The sequence below is a fragment of the Podarcis vaucheri genome (genome assembly GCF_965113315.1).
Source record: "Podarcis vaucheri genome assembly, chromosome: 4".
Taxonomy (NCBI): domain Eukaryota; kingdom Metazoa; phylum Chordata; class Lepidosauria; order Squamata; family Lacertidae; genus Podarcis; species Podarcis vaucheri.
Genome location: NC_138762.1, coordinates 44,099,511 through 44,114,670, shown reverse-complemented (window position 1 = coordinate 44,114,670; position 15,160 = coordinate 44,099,511). Strand labels below are relative to the sequence as shown.

General features: G+C 42.9%; 1 protein-coding gene and 1 long non-coding RNA gene across 2 annotated transcripts; one reads left to right on the top strand and one right to left on the bottom strand.

Annotated features, from left to right (window-relative positions):
• The first annotated feature begins 47 nt into the window (after positions 1 to 47).
• LOC309531379 lies at positions 48 to 1,412 on the top strand. Its single transcript, XR_014219274.1, has 2 exons — positions 48 to 295; positions 1,109 to 1,412. It is a non-coding gene; the product is annotated as an uncharacterized lncRNA (long non-coding RNA).
• Positions 1,413 to 9,617: 8,205 nt separating this feature from the next.
• On the bottom strand, positions 9,618 to 14,194 carry GJA8 (gap junction protein alpha 8). Its single transcript, XM_082220620.1, has 2 exons — positions 14,181 to 14,194; positions 9,618 to 11,668 (listed from the first exon to the last, which is right to left on the bottom strand). Exon 2 carries the CDS (start codon positions 11,664 to 11,666, stop codon positions 10,401 to 10,403), a length of 1,266 nt encoding a protein of 421 aa, XP_082076746.1. The 5' UTR covers positions 11,667 to 11,668; positions 14,181 to 14,194; the 3' UTR covers positions 9,618 to 10,400.
• Positions 14,195 to 15,160: the final 966 nt, after the last annotated feature.

Below are 15,160 nucleotides of genomic sequence, written 5' to 3'. Positions count from 1 at the left end.
GCGAGGCGTGCAAAGGCTGAGAGGAGGGCGACGCAGGGGCGTAGGCAGGATTTTTGTTGGGGGGGAGTATAAACTCAGTTACTTACGTACTTTTATGGATTTAGGGGTGGGGCAGCTGCCCCTCCTTGTCCCACCCCCTTTGGCTACGCCCGTAGGGCGACCGGGGCTCCCTTTCAGCTGGGAGTGTTCGGTATTGTCTGGGTCGCCGGGGGCGCTTTAAGGGACGGCACCCGGCGAGCTTCTCCAGCAACTGGGATTCCGGTTAACAAAGGGGACTCTGCAAATCTATCTGCCGGTTGTTTTTGACTCCTGTGTAATCTCATTTTATGCCGCTTGCTTGCTGTTTTTTTAATGCACCTACTTCTATCTGAAAAGAAAATGTGCTGTCGTGCAATTTATTTGGAGATTTTATTCAAGGTGTCCCTGGGTGATCATTTGAACAAAGGCCCGATTTATACAGGGTGAAGGCAGCGGGGGGGGGGGAGCCCTTGAATGCATAGCTTTCCTGGTTTCTACATTTGGCTGCCGGCCTTCGCAAACCAGAAATCGAATACCCGGGTGAAGTGCAAACCTCTTGTTATGTGCACATTGGCTAGCATACGTGAGAAGCGGGTGTATTTATATGTGACAGGTCAAGGTGGGTGAGGGAGTCTGTGTACTGCACAGATTAGACTTGAAAAGGGGTAAATCTGTCAGCTCTTTGTGGTTGTTTAAAAGTCTCGCAGCCTGATTATCTGCTTAAATCAACCATTTAAGTTGCACTATGCTCCCTTTTCAGCCTCAATTTCGCATGTGTATTTGCAATTGGATAAATGCATTATCTTAAATCAGGTGGGGAACCTCCAGCCTGCAGACCTAATTTCAGGTGTGGGGCAGGTAGAGATGCAGCTGCTAATGCGCAGTTGGGAGCCTTAAAGTGCACTCCTGGTTGTGTATTGGGAAAGGAGGTTTGCTGTCACTGCTGATCTGTGGTGAGAGTAAACCTGGGACTGGCTGTGCTTCTGAGTTCCTTAGAAAGGATGCCTGTTGAAAGCAGGGCTAAAGTCACTGCCTGTCATTTTATAGGCTGTAGCTTCAAGGCTCACTTAGCTTGGATTTTCTTTTCTAGTGTGACTTGCCACACCACAGAGGAATAATTTATCACCCGACTGTCAAAGTGGTAGCCTGGATTTGGAAGAACCTAGGATCTGGCCTGCTGGCTGGATCTAGTTCGCCACCCCTGTCTTAATAGGTTGTTGTAAAGATGAATGGGGTTTTCAGAGTGGGCTGTCGGAACCTCACAGAATTGGCTCAAGTTAATTGCTCTTTGCCTTTACACAAAAGAAGAAAGCAGTGTCTGAAAAAGGGGGAAGTACTTGAGAAACAGGACTAAATATGGGGCTTTGAAATTAAAGATTGACTACACTGTCAAACTTTTCCAAGTGCATTTCCTTGTTTTTCTTTGAAAATAGAGGCTCACAACCATTGTGAAGTTGTTTATAGCATAGATGTCATCAATCACAACACAAATTTACTGGCCCTTTTAATATCTAGTCTAGATTGCATTCTGGTTTTGGAGGTGTCTTGATAATAATTCTTGAAATCTTTGTTTCTGTCATAAACATTCTTTGCTCTCTGTAATAGAATGCATGCACATGGAACACTGCTGAAAGCCCAAGAGTTAGAGCATTTCCCAAGGGAAAATCCAGTCGGAGAAGGTTGCTGTAATCTGTTCATATGAATGGCACCATGGGATTTTAAAATGCAAGTAGGCAAATGCTCTGCCCCAAATAAACCCAAATATAAACTATAAACTAAGATATTGGCAACTCTTTTGTCCCATGCACACAGCCCTTCAACTCTTCCCTTCGCAATCCAACCAGTTAAACCAGCAAGCTTAATCATAGCTTTCCATTACATCCCAACTGGGAAACTGGTTACAACTTCACAACAAGCCAGGATATTAAACAAACTTCCAGCTGTCATTAGGCCTCAATACAATTGTAACAATATGAACTAATCAATAACAATGAAACATTGAAAAAATAGATAAAATCTGTGTCTGTCTTTAAATTTTTAAACATTTAAATAATGATTCTAAAAACACTTCAAAATTGCACTTCTGTAGTTGTAAAAACAAAACAAAACAAAACTCTTAATACAAAGGCTGAGTGATGTAAACAGATTGCACAGAAGTAATTGCACAGAAGTTTTCTGACTTACCATGTTCATGAATATACAACACTGCTGTGAAAATGCAAAATGTTTTGTGGAGAAATATGAATGTTCTTTTTTCAGTATTGCTTTACCAGTGAAAATAAAAGCATTTTATTATTGGAAAACAGTTGATTGTGCTACATAAGTGGCCCTTACCACCTAAAATCTAGAACACTTAAGATGATAGTGATTTCTCTTGTCCTGTTGGGTCCCATGGATCTGAACAGGTTTAACTGATAGAATCTGTGTGCACTGAAAACTTTCATCATCAAGCCCCCTTCCCTACCCTCTGTGGAGTAGAGTTGCTGAAGAGACCAGCATTTTCATTTATGTGCCTGTTTTATCAAACAAAGAAGAGCTCACGTTGGGATTATTCTCCGTCATGACTCTGAAAGGCAGCTTTGTCTGTGAACAGCAACATTGCTGCTTTTCCGGCATCAAATATGGTCTATTTTTAAATGTAAAACTGCATGTTCAGTAAGAAAGTGGATGATGGGAGTCTGGGATCGTTGCACAGACCTTGTATAAACTCACTCTATAGCCCATGAAATTCACCTGCTGTGTACAGCAATGTAATAGAGAACTAATGTGGTCTTCTGGGTGGTACATTGGGATTTGACCTAAGGAGCCTAAGTTCAGTAGCCCTGCTTGAACATCAAATCACTTGATTGCAATTTTCAGTTTGCTTTTTGTGAACTTGGGATAACAATCAATATCATGTTCTGGAGAGGAATGAGATAAAGGCTATAAAGAAATTTGAACATTACAATGCTATAGAAATGACTCATTTGCCTAATTTTGGAGCTTATATTCACTTCATTTACTGGGAACACCTAATATAGCAATCATTTTATTGCACTCACGATTAGAGCTGGTTCTATAATGAGGCAAAATAAGGCACTTGCTTCAGGCAATGATTACCTCCAACCCTGTTCTGCCTTAGGGTGTCTTCAGAAAAAAATAGGTCAAGGAGGAGGAATGAGGCAGTAACAATGGTGATGGGAATTTGCCTCAGTGGGCATAGTGTGTTGCACCCATCCTGGATCCACTATTCACCAAAACACAGATAGGTTTGATATAATCCTCAGTAGATGCGTTAATCATCTTCCACTGTTTGAAAGAAAGAAACTTTCTAGTGCCCAGAATCATAATAGTTTAACAATTGTCCAAACTTCCATTCTCCTCAGACTTTTGCCTGTTTAGCTCAACTGTAACCCAGCCCCACTACTGCAAGTTGTAGAAAGCTGAAATTTTTAGTGCATTTCAAAGTTGTTCAGGGTCATTTCCTAGAGTTTCCCTCCCTCCCCCAATATAAATGAGCAATAATCATATTCCATTTTTGTTTCTTCACAAATGAAATCAACAGTGTGGCAACATGAGAGTCAATAGGGAAGCCACACAACAAGAAAGTAACAGAATTTGGAAAAGAACTTAAAAGTACACTTAATATATTGTTAGCGTACACAAAAAATCTGGAAAACTACCAGAGTTGCCTTCGTTTTGTGTGTATCGCGGGGAGGGGGGGTTAATTTGATGACTTCTCCCTCTAGCAAATACTAGTAAGAGCGTGTTGCTTGTTGTTACTTCCACCTCAGTTCACACCCCATATTCTCTTCCCGCCTGCTTGAGAGACTAATGGGGAGGATGAACTGAGAGAGCTGTTGCAGGTTAGCTGTGCTTTTGAGATTTTCAGCCACACATGCCAAGATGATGTGGACAGCCTTAGGTACATGGCACATTTCCTTGCGGGTTGGGGGTTGCCATGTACTGTTCTGCATCAGGCTGTGAAACACATACAGTGGTACCTCAGGTTACATACGCTTCAGGTTACAGATGCTTCAGGTTACAGACTCCGCTAACCCAGAAATATTACCTCAGGTTAAGAACTTTGCTTCAGGATGAGAACAGAAATCGTGCGGCGGCAGCAGGAGGCCCCATTAGCTAAAGTGGTACCTCAGGTTAAGAACAGTTTCAGGTTAAGAACGGACCTCTGGAACGAATTAAGTTCTTAACCCGAGGTACCACTGTATGCAGTTTGGATAGCTGAATGCGATAGCAGTGTTGTATCCAGATAGCGTACCCCTTCACACCAAAAAATAAATAAATTCACTTCTTCTGCAGTGTGATTGTTAATCCACCCTGCCTGTTGCTTTCTCGAGATCAGTTCTGGAAAGGTGGCACAAACATCTGAATCATCAGTGTGTTCTCAAACTGCCTAGCCTTTCCAAGCGTTGGTGCCAGTGATAAAAGCTACAACACAGCCATTTAAGGATCTTCAGCTCCTATATGCCGAAGAGACACACAACCTATGCTCAATTTAGGCCCTATCCAGACAGCTGTTTTGTTGCAGGTGTTTGTGGAGGTGCATTAATACTACATTTGAAGTGGATTTGTACTGGCTCATCCACACATCATCCTGCTTTAACAGTTGTTCTGCGATGCTCCCCCCAAAGGACACAGATACATTCTGACAAGCTTTGCCTGCTGCTATGGATCACATGTGACAGAATAGCAATGAATATTATAAATGTGGGGAAATGGGAATGTGTGGAAGCTAATGGGGCAAAAATTTATCTGAATTAGCCATTTGCAATATAAAGTCTGGAAGCACCCTAAGACTTAGCTTTTCACAGCCACAAGAAAATACTTCACCAGATTGTTCAACCCCATTTTTAAGGGCATATTAAAATAAAAAATAGATATTTCTGAACCATATGCATTTTCAAACAGACATGCAGATTTAAGGACAAATGTGTCTTCTTCACAGATGTGCAGATATCTTTAGCAGCACTTTGCCTAAATTCAGGGGCGTAGGAAATGGGGTGCAGGGGGTGTGGTCTGCCCCAGGTGTCTTCCCTGAGGGGGACAAAATGGCACACTGTGGGGGGAAGCACTTATCACGGGGCCTGGCCTGCAGCATGCCCAAGCCATGCGTCTCTCTTGGGAGTGACGCAGTGGCTCGGGGCCCCACGGCGCCTGAAACGGCAGCATGGGGGTTGCATCCACCAGGCGGACTCCGTGGGCAGCTCGCCATGCCACCCCCCTGGGCGGATCGCCACGGCACCCCTGTGGGTGGCCCGCCCTACCCCCGCCACTCTGGGGTCCAAAGCAGCTAGTTACGCCCCTGCCTAAATTAATATGGATTCTTCAGGTTAATAAATAAATAGCTTTGCTCAGTACAGCAAACTATGTTGGGGCAATGCTGCAAGTCTTCCAGTGCGCATTGCCAATTGCACATTGGCCACGATGAATCAAGACAACAGTCATTTTAGGAATAACTTTCACAAAGTACACCAGTATTCTTTTTCTAACAGTAGGTCCTTGTGCTCATCACAAACCTCTTTTGACATTCTGTTTTCAAAAGTGCATTGTCAACCGGGAAACAGAACTGCTGAGAGAGAGAGAGAGACTATTGTTACCACATAGTACTAATTATATGGCCCCCTGGATGATTATCATAGAAAATTATTAAAATGACAATATTTTGAAGGCTTTGACTAGTATAAACATATTACTGTAATGAATCAGATTAGAGGTACAATTTGTACAGTATCTTCTTGAGAGACGTAAACAGTTGATGGTTCTGGTATCATGGCTGACTCTAAGTCCTGTTTCCTTGCTATTTGGACCCATTGCTTTGAATCCAACTCCCTGTGGTAATAGAAAACCAACTGGCACCATTGTATTTGAAGATGTCTAACACCTCTTAATGGTTGGTCTCTTCTCTGGGCTAAACATCCCCAAATCCTTCAACCTCTCTTTGGTCTCCAGGCCTCATAACATCTTTGTCACAGACATGTTTCCCACAAGGGTACAGAGCAGCATGTGGTTTAGCTCAGGACACTTCATAATGTTTTCTGCCACTATGGGTTCAGTTCAATCTTTATTCACAATTTTCACCAAAAACAATTTGCAAAAGACAAATTACAAAAAAAAATGAACTCAATCAAAACCATATAAAAACATTATAAGTTATTATAAAGGAAGAACACATAAAACACACATAGAATGATATCATCTTCTATCATTAATTCTTAAAAACTTATTGTCTCTTTAACTTAGGCACCAACATAGTGGGTTGCTTATTAAATGAGTTACAATTTGCCAATAAGCCACCCGCTTTCTCATGTTCTGACCAAAATTATTTCCCTTTTAGGGATGAAACTAGTCACTTGGAGCTCTTTTTATTTTGTATATCATATCATTATTCTTCCTGCTTTTGATCTCTGTGTGAACCAACCCTAACATTTGTCTTCTTCATTATCATGGCAAATCATTTTTATATCATTTGCAAGAAATTAGAATGTCCTCTGCCTTACTTACTTTCTGAGTCACTCTTAGAAGCAAGATTCTGGACTAGATAGACCCTTGGTCTGATCCAAATGACTTCTTGTTAGAATATCATATTTCTAAAATGTGTTCGACATTCAGTCTTTCATTTAAACAAAAATCCAAAACCCAACAGTTTTATTCTGATTTCCGCCCCCCCTCCCCTCTTACTAAAGACTTCGACACCATTTTAATAACATAATGCTATAACAAGATTGGGGCAGTCATTTAAACAAAGTACAGGACCAGTGCTGAGAAGTGTAAGACAGCAAATGATGCCACCACCCCAAAAGCAGACAATTGAAACTGTAAAGGGAGATTTCTATAGGGGAACAAAATACATTGGAATTTGGTTAGGATTAAAAGCCTGATCCCAAACCATGGGAATGAATGCAGAAAAAAATCCCTGACTTCAGTTGACCTCTGAATTAGATGCTAACAGCCCTCAAATCTTATGAAAAATTCTATGGGGCCCATTCTGGGTGTTGGCAGTTTATGCTAAAGGGATTTTCTGAACTGGATTACACCTCCCATTGCAGCAAGCCCTTTGCATTGTTTCAAACTGGAGAGAATTTGCTGAGCTACTGAGGACTGAAAAAGCAGCGCCAATGAAAATGCATACCTGCACATTTCTGTTATTAGTCTCCATCCTCTTAAAAATATTTGACTTGCAACACACGATATATGCAAGTTGTATTTTGCCCAAGCCTACAAGAGATTTGTCGTAGTTCTCAGGCTAGCTAGAATGCGGTGGACATTTTCAACACTAGAGATGGGCACCCTGTTTAACGAAACAGACTTTTTAACAAGTGAAATCCAGTTGCTGGTTTTGACCCAGTAGATGCCTCCATTAATTGTAGAGAAGCTGTGTTTTCTGTGTGGATAGCCCCTGGAGCTCCAAGACCTCCTGAAAATTAGCTCTAGAGAGTTGAGAGGACCCTCCAAAAGAGACTGCAGGGGGAATTGGCCAAAATTACCTCCCCTCCTCTTCCTTTAGCGGATGTATCTGCTGGCTCTAAAGCAGGCATAGGCAAACTCCAACCCTCCAGATGTTTGGGACTACAATTCCCATCATCCCTCGCTAACAGGACCAGCCGTCAGGGATGATGGGAATTGTAGTCCCAAACATCTGGAGGGCCAGAGTTTGTCTATGCCTGCTCTAAAGCCTGTCCATGATCACAAAGGCACTAGATGAACTCCACCCAAAGCCTTTGAATTTCCTTGATGATACAGGTGGGTTTTAATGCCAAATACACTTATTGCCTTGCTACAGTACTCCACCTGAGCTATTCAGGAGCATCTGGTAGGTCACTGTTGAGGACCCAGCAATAAACTTTGGTTTGCTCCAACAAGGCCCTTGTCTTATATTCTTATCACTTCATTGTGGTTTAGAATAGAGACATGTGTCTATCTAAGATACATCCAACCAGCTTCATTCTGCAGTGGTCCTACATAGGTTCAGACTGCAAGAACCAGAATAACCAGGACAATAAGAGTAGACCATGCAGTCTGCACAGTAGGAAGTATGCTACCAGCACTTAAACGATAGCACATATATACTGAGGGGAAAGCACAGTAAAGTATTTTGGGGGGATGTAACTTTCATGCCACAATAAATGCCTTTCATTCACCACTGGCTAGAAATCTTGTTAGACAGGGATAGGGAACCTGTGTTGCTCTGGGTTTCATTAGACTTCAATTCCCATCAGCCCCAGGTAGCATAGCCAATGGTAAGGGATGATGGGGGTTGTAGTCCAACTAACATCTTGAGTGCCACAGGTTTCCCAACTCTGTTGTTAGGGTTACATACAATTAGCCACCAGCTAAATTATAACAAAAAAGGCATTACCATCAAACAACACAACCCCGATCCATTAAAAGACTGTGGTATTTTGCCATTGAGCCCAATAGGATGTGCAGCTAGAGGCCGTACTATAATATACAATACATAACAATGTTATACAACTGAGAAGCCTATATACTATACAACTGGAGCAACACAGTTGTGAGGAGAACTCTGCATTAGCACGGGCTCTTCCCATGTTATCCCAGCCACAATGCAGCATAACCCACACTATAAAAGTTAGGACTGAGCTGTTGAGTTGGTTTGGCAGGCGGGAGTTGGGGGGCGGTTGTAATTAGTGGGAGGTGGGAACAACTTTCCAAAGGCTGGGGGTGGGCAAAGATTTATTTTGGGGTGTGGGACTGCCTCATCTTTACAAGGTCCCCCCCTTTCTGCACTTAAAACCAAACATTGCAAGTGTTTGTTGAAACTACAAGACCCACCCCTCTCTTCTGTTTCTGCTTTAACTGAGAAATTCAAGGCTCTCCAGGATCAGGAATCTACAAGGGCCTGCATGGCTCCTTTTTCAAAGCAGAATGGTAGGGTTTGGGTGCCACACTAAGGCTATGAAGAACTTCACAGCTACAGCAAGGAGCTGTAGCAGTTATTTGGAGGGAGGGAGGGACCCTTGCCACTTTGTAAAGTTGACTAAAGTAAGGCAGACAATTTCCCCCTCAAAAATGCAAGGAAATGTCTTCCTATAAAGCAATCAAAAATTTCCCCCGTGTGGCAGGGGCAAGAGATGATTAGCCCCCTGAAAGTAGAAGGAGATTCCCACCACCACTAAAAAGTAGTACAGTATAAGAAAGGTAACTAAAACAAATCAGTAGCAGAGTCCAGGTCATGTTTTTGACACCTGTTCTCCACTGCTTAGGATTTTGCAAGTGCTGACAATCAGCTGGACACACAAGGCTTTCAGCACAGCTGCACCTTTACCTGCCCTTTACTTGATGGTGATATACGGTGTCAGGTATATGTGGGTGAGCCATGGCTTGACCTAAGTGGTTTCACGGGTCATAGGAGGAGGTCAAATCAGGCCCATGAGCTAGAGGTTCCACACCACTGCTCTAGATGATGTGCTCCTCTGTTCTGGAGGCCACATTTATGAAGAGAAACCAGTATTTGCTTGTAAGTTGCTTTGGGTTGCCTGGGACAAGATAAAACAACTTAACATAATTAATTAATTAATTAATTAATTAATTAATTAATTAATTGTTATTATAATAATAAGTGGCCCAGGTCCTTGACATGTCCCTCAGAACCAGTTTAAAAAAAAATACAGCAGCATGACACAAGCACATAAATTGCTCCTAGGAGGCACTGTTGTATCTGAGGAGTCATAAGTTCTTTGCAACGACGGGTTGGGATGTATTGCAGGGACAAAATGTTATGTGTCTGAACTGGACCAGAGGATACAAGTATAAGTAAACCACATTTATCTCCACAGGTAAACACTGCAGCTTTTGTTCTTTCACAGGGGGATAAATGGATCTCATTTAACAATACTAATTGCGGGTATCCCTTTTTGTGAGGAAAATAACTTGCGCTCAAGCCTCAACAAGGAAGGAAGAACCAAAACTGTTGTGGCCAAAGCAAACACCGAACAAAGAAATACCCAAGTTAACAGTTTATCAATATCTTATGATAACCAAATGAAGAAACAGGTTTCCCGCATCCCCGGAGAAAAGAGGAGCATAAAAACAGATTGTGATCGCAGTTGTTATGTCTGTCTTCGTTGCTTTACGAAGACTTTCCCACTTGGATTGTCAGTGCTGTATATAGTGAGTTTGTATGTGAGGCATTTGTATGTGAAGGAAGAGGGATTCTTTGGTTAAATGGGTCACCGTAGGACAGCTAGCTCCATGTGTAGGACAAACAAGACTGACAAGGCAGTTAGCGTTGATAGCACCTTTCTAGCCAAAAACACTGATAAGAAATAATATTAAAATGACTGGTTTAGCACGTTGTTTTGAGACATCTGAGATATATATGTATTTCTGTGGCTTCTTCAGAGCCACTCGAGCCAGTACCCTCATACAGTCAGATCATCTGACCTGGCACGACTACTGGCTTTGCTTAACCTGCTGAGGGGTCTTGTGTCAGCTGTAAGATCAGCGGATGGTAAAGGCAAGTCATCTCCCGGCGGCTCTGGTTCTTGTTCCTCCTCCATATGCTTGTCATCTTCTCCTTTCTCTGGGGCTTCCTCAGTCACCAATTCCACCCTCTGTTCCTGGGCCGCCGCCTCAGCCACTTCCTGTTCCGGCTCCTCTCCTGCTTCAACTTTCTCCTCCTCCTGTTCATCCGCATGAGCGTAGGAAGGCAGGTGCTCCCCCAAGGCCCTGGAAAGGTCTTTCAGGCGTTCCATGCTGATCTTCTCCTCAAAGTCGTTGAATGAGGGGGGAACTGGGGTGGTTTCTACTCCCACTTCGGTCAAAGGGAAATAGTGGAACGTTGGCTTCTCCTCTTCCTCCAGCAACTTGTAGCCTTTGACCTTCTGGATAGATGAAACCGCGATAGAATGAAGGGGTTTCTCTGGGGTCTCCTGAGGCTCTTGCTCCACTGGCCTCCTGAAAGCACCCAGGATCTTCTTAAAGCCTAAGTGGCTGATCTCCACAAGATTGAGGAAGAGAGAGACTGATGCCACAGCCAGCATAAACACAATGAAAACAGTCTTTTCGGTAGGCCTGGACACAAAACAGTCCACAAGGTTGGGGCAAGGCCATCTGCCACAGCGGTAAAGTGGAAGAATTCGGAAGCCATATAAGAAGTACTGGCCCACTATGAACCCCACCTCAAAAAGGGTTTTGAAAAAGATGTGGCAAATATAGGTTCTCAGAAGCGTTCCCTCGAGGTGGAACTTCTTGGTCCCCTTGGAGCTTGCTTCTCTTGTGGTTATAGGGCTCTTCCGGTCTGGATCAAGGGGTGAGTTTTCTTCGTGTACCGCAGCTTGCTGAGCCCTCTCTGCTTCTTCCCGCTCTTTCCTTTTCTCTTCCATCCTTACATGATGTGCAGCATGGCCCAAATAAACCAGCGAGGGAGTGGAGACAAAGATGATCTGCAGGACCCACAGTCGGATGTGGGAGATGGGGAAGGCCTCATCATAGCACACATTTTCACAACCTGGCTGCTGGGTGTTGCACACAAAATCTGACTGTTCGTCTCCCCATACAAATTCTGCAGCAGTCCCAAGGATTAGGATCCGAAAAATGAAGAGGACAGTCAGCCAGACTCTCCCAATGACCGTGGATTGTTCATTCACCTCTTCTAAAATGTTCCCCAAGAAACTCCAGTCACCCATTTCTGGCTGTTTAAGAGGAAGACAATGATTAAGTTGCATTATATAAAGAAGGGTTTTAATATATTCATCACATGTCGCATTTCAAAAGAAGTCAGGATATCTCAGTCAATAAAAACCCGAAACTCTTAACCTCAGGGTCGTGGTTTCAAGCCCCATGTTGGGCAAAAAGATTCTGAATTGCAAGGGGCTGCCTTAGATGACCCTTGTTGTGCCTTCCAACTCAACAATTCTATGATTCTATTATTCCTGCTGACTTTTAAAACATTCCATGATCTCCCCAATGATCTGCATGAAGAGGAGGTAACAACAATTCCAGATTTAGTTGTTTGAGGTTTGCTGATTTAGGGCACAGGCCATATCCCACTGAAGTCAACAGCATTTGTTTTATTGACTTTGGTGGTTCTGGGTTATACACACTGGGTGATGGCCCACTTAGTCTTGTTCAGAGTAAAGCCACTGAGATCAGCGGACTCAAGCGCATTGCTTTGAATGGGTCTACTCTAAGTACGACTAACATTTGACACTGCCTTTAAAATCCCTATTAGGCTTATACCAGTGAACAGAACAGGTCACCAGAGCAGCTGGTACAAAATCATGCATTGCCATTGAAAAATGCTCTGAAATTCCCTAACTTTCCTAAAAGTTGGTTACAAAATTGTTCCTGCCTGTGGGTTACTTTACAATGGGATGCCACAAGTTACAGACAGTCCACCTTTTTCACGCTGCATCTGTAGGGTGTTGGGATCTTGCTGAAAGCATTGGCATGGCAGTGATAATGGGGCACATGATCAAGGGGAAACTTTGCTCCAGGATTGGAAGCCACTGTCACCTGGCCCTAAGAGCTTCTTATTGATCACCACTGGGATTTATGAACCTATGTGAATCATAGCTGTATTGCTGTGTATCAGTTTGCAATGACAACACAGTGTGCAGCCACAGTGCTTCACAGAATAATAATATTAATACGCACTTAAACCTTTTATCAGATTCATTGCGTTGTATCCAATAGTCAGAGCAGACCCACTGAAATTGATGGACATGACTATTTTAGGTTCATTAAATTATACGGATGTGCTCAGAGCTAAATTAAGTTGGATTACATCCCACTAACTGAAAGAACAGCTCCATTTCTCACAATATATATAGATTATTATTTAGAGAGATAATCATATGACTTTTTGTAGACCTCTGAAGGCAGCCTGGTTTCAGGAAGCTTGTAATGTTTGCTGTTTTATTGTCTTCCTTTATATTTTGTTGGAAGCCACCCAGAATAGTTGGGACAACCCAGTCAGATGGCCAGGGTACAATAAATTTATTATTATTATTATTATTATTATTATTATTATTATTATTATCATAATCACTACTACTACCACTACTAAAATTGTGATGAATTTTCCCATGTCAAATGGGTAGCATATAAACCATCATTTAATAGCAGATAAGATCTGAATACCCAGGGAGATTTTATTATCTATTTGGCAATCAGTATTCTGTCTTTTTGATATGCATTATGACTATGGCTTTAGACATATTGTTTAGCATTTCTCTATAATAGCTGCTTCCACCTCATAAGACTCATTCACAATGCAAGTTAATTTTTCATTTCAGAATCATTTAAACTTAGCATAAATCAACTGATATTGTGCATAATTTTTGGGATAATCTGTTATCATTCCACCTGGCATCAAAGTGTCTCATCTTGGCTAACCAACATATCCACACACCATAACTCATACATCTGTAGCACAGGGAAATAAAGGCACACTAAACTTTCTATAAGATAATTTAGATAAAACCTCAAAAAGTACTCTGTAACAGGATCACAGCATTCAGAAATATTCCTTCTTCCTCCTCTTTTAAGAGCTTCCGCAACAATGAATAGGATGCAATTTCTGAACACATTTTCTGCCTCCTGTGTTCTGTTTAAAAACTTTATATACCTTGAGCAAAACGCTGTGAAGTATTTTTGTTGCGAAAAATCTTATGCTGACAAGATTAGCTCTAACTTCTAGGGCTTATCCAGTCTCCAGGAATGCAAATTGGTCACTCAAGAGCCAAGGCTGTTTACATCGTTCTTCAGTAACATCCTTTTAGTAACAAGAATGTTTGAAAAGGCCTACTAAGAGTTAATGGGATTTGTAAATACAACTTGTGTCTGTCCAAATTGCCTGTTCCAAGTCAGGACATCTTTGCATCTTCAGTTTTCTATACCCTCCCCAGCCAATGTGGTACCCATATATAGAGATGCACATGTGAAACAGGATGCTATGGCTATTTTTACCAATAAAAAAACCACTCCATATAGATAGATGCATGTTGGTAAAATGGCCATGACATCAGGGTTCATATAGGCATCTCTCTTGAGCACCATATAGTGGGAGAAAGGCACCCCTTAAAAGACATGGAAGCTGGCCCTTGGGTGCTGACTGCCTCACATTCCAACTGCTGCGATATCAGCTACCTAGAAGTCAAAAGAAAATCCATATAAATCAATGCCATCAAGAAGGCAACTTGCCACAGTGAAAGGTTCCGCTGAAGAACTGGGCTCCTCTTGTTGCTTGGCGTTCAGCAGCAAAAAAGGTGAACTCTAGCTTCTCCCTGCTCTAAAAGCCCCAACCTTGTCGCACGACTGAGCAGATGTGACTGGATCAGCACTGATGGGTGGGCTTTAGCTGCCCTGCAGTCTGTAAGCTCCAAGCCAGACATCTTTAGAAAGTGAATGACATTCGGTGACATGGAGAACAAAAGAGGGGAAAGACCAAAAAGGGAGAGGGAGGGCACATCATTAAAAAAAAAAAAAGTTTGTGAGTGCTGAATAGGAGCAAAGTGAACTAGGGATGGGCCACAAGCACTGATGGCATAGCGCAGGCCAAGGTGCAGTTTGCAGAGCTCAACATTAGCCTACAGTGAAATATCCATTTGAGTGCTGGGGAAGTTGTCCCCATCTTAAACCTCATCTGCTCAATGTGGTTACTATGGGTCAAAGCCGATGGACTAGACTGCAGCTATGATCGCAGAAATAGCCACGGGATTCCCATGTTCATACTCATTCTTCCCCTTCCTTTTTTTCACATACATGATTAGGTGGAGGGATTTGATAGTATGACCCAGCTAGGAGGCAGCTGCATTGTTTTGTAGTATTAGGGGCTGTTGCCCTTGCTTGCTCCCCTTGCCAACCCCACCTGCACCTTTCCCCACCACCTTTCACTCACACCTAACCAACCACCCTTTGAACCTTATTCACCCATAGCTCCCCACTCCCCTCACAGCTTGCTCCAAGCCCCACCCCCTCCCCCCTTTCACACAGCAGCTTGCTAAGCCGCTATGTGAAGCATCTCACCCCTTTGATGAAACCTCGCTGCAGGTGTATTTAATGGAGCCCCCCCCCCATGTTAAGCAGCTCCCCTAGGCCACCAGCCACCAGCACTGCTTCCTTCTTTGCCTAGCTGCCATCCCTCACACTACAGTTGGCATGGCCATCTAACAGAAGC

Excerpts from the sequence above, each read along its gene's own strand:
- GJA8 (XM_082220620.1), bottom strand. The coding sequence starts at position 11,666 with ATGGGTGACTGGAGTTTCTTGGGGAACATTTTAGAAGAGGTGAATGAA.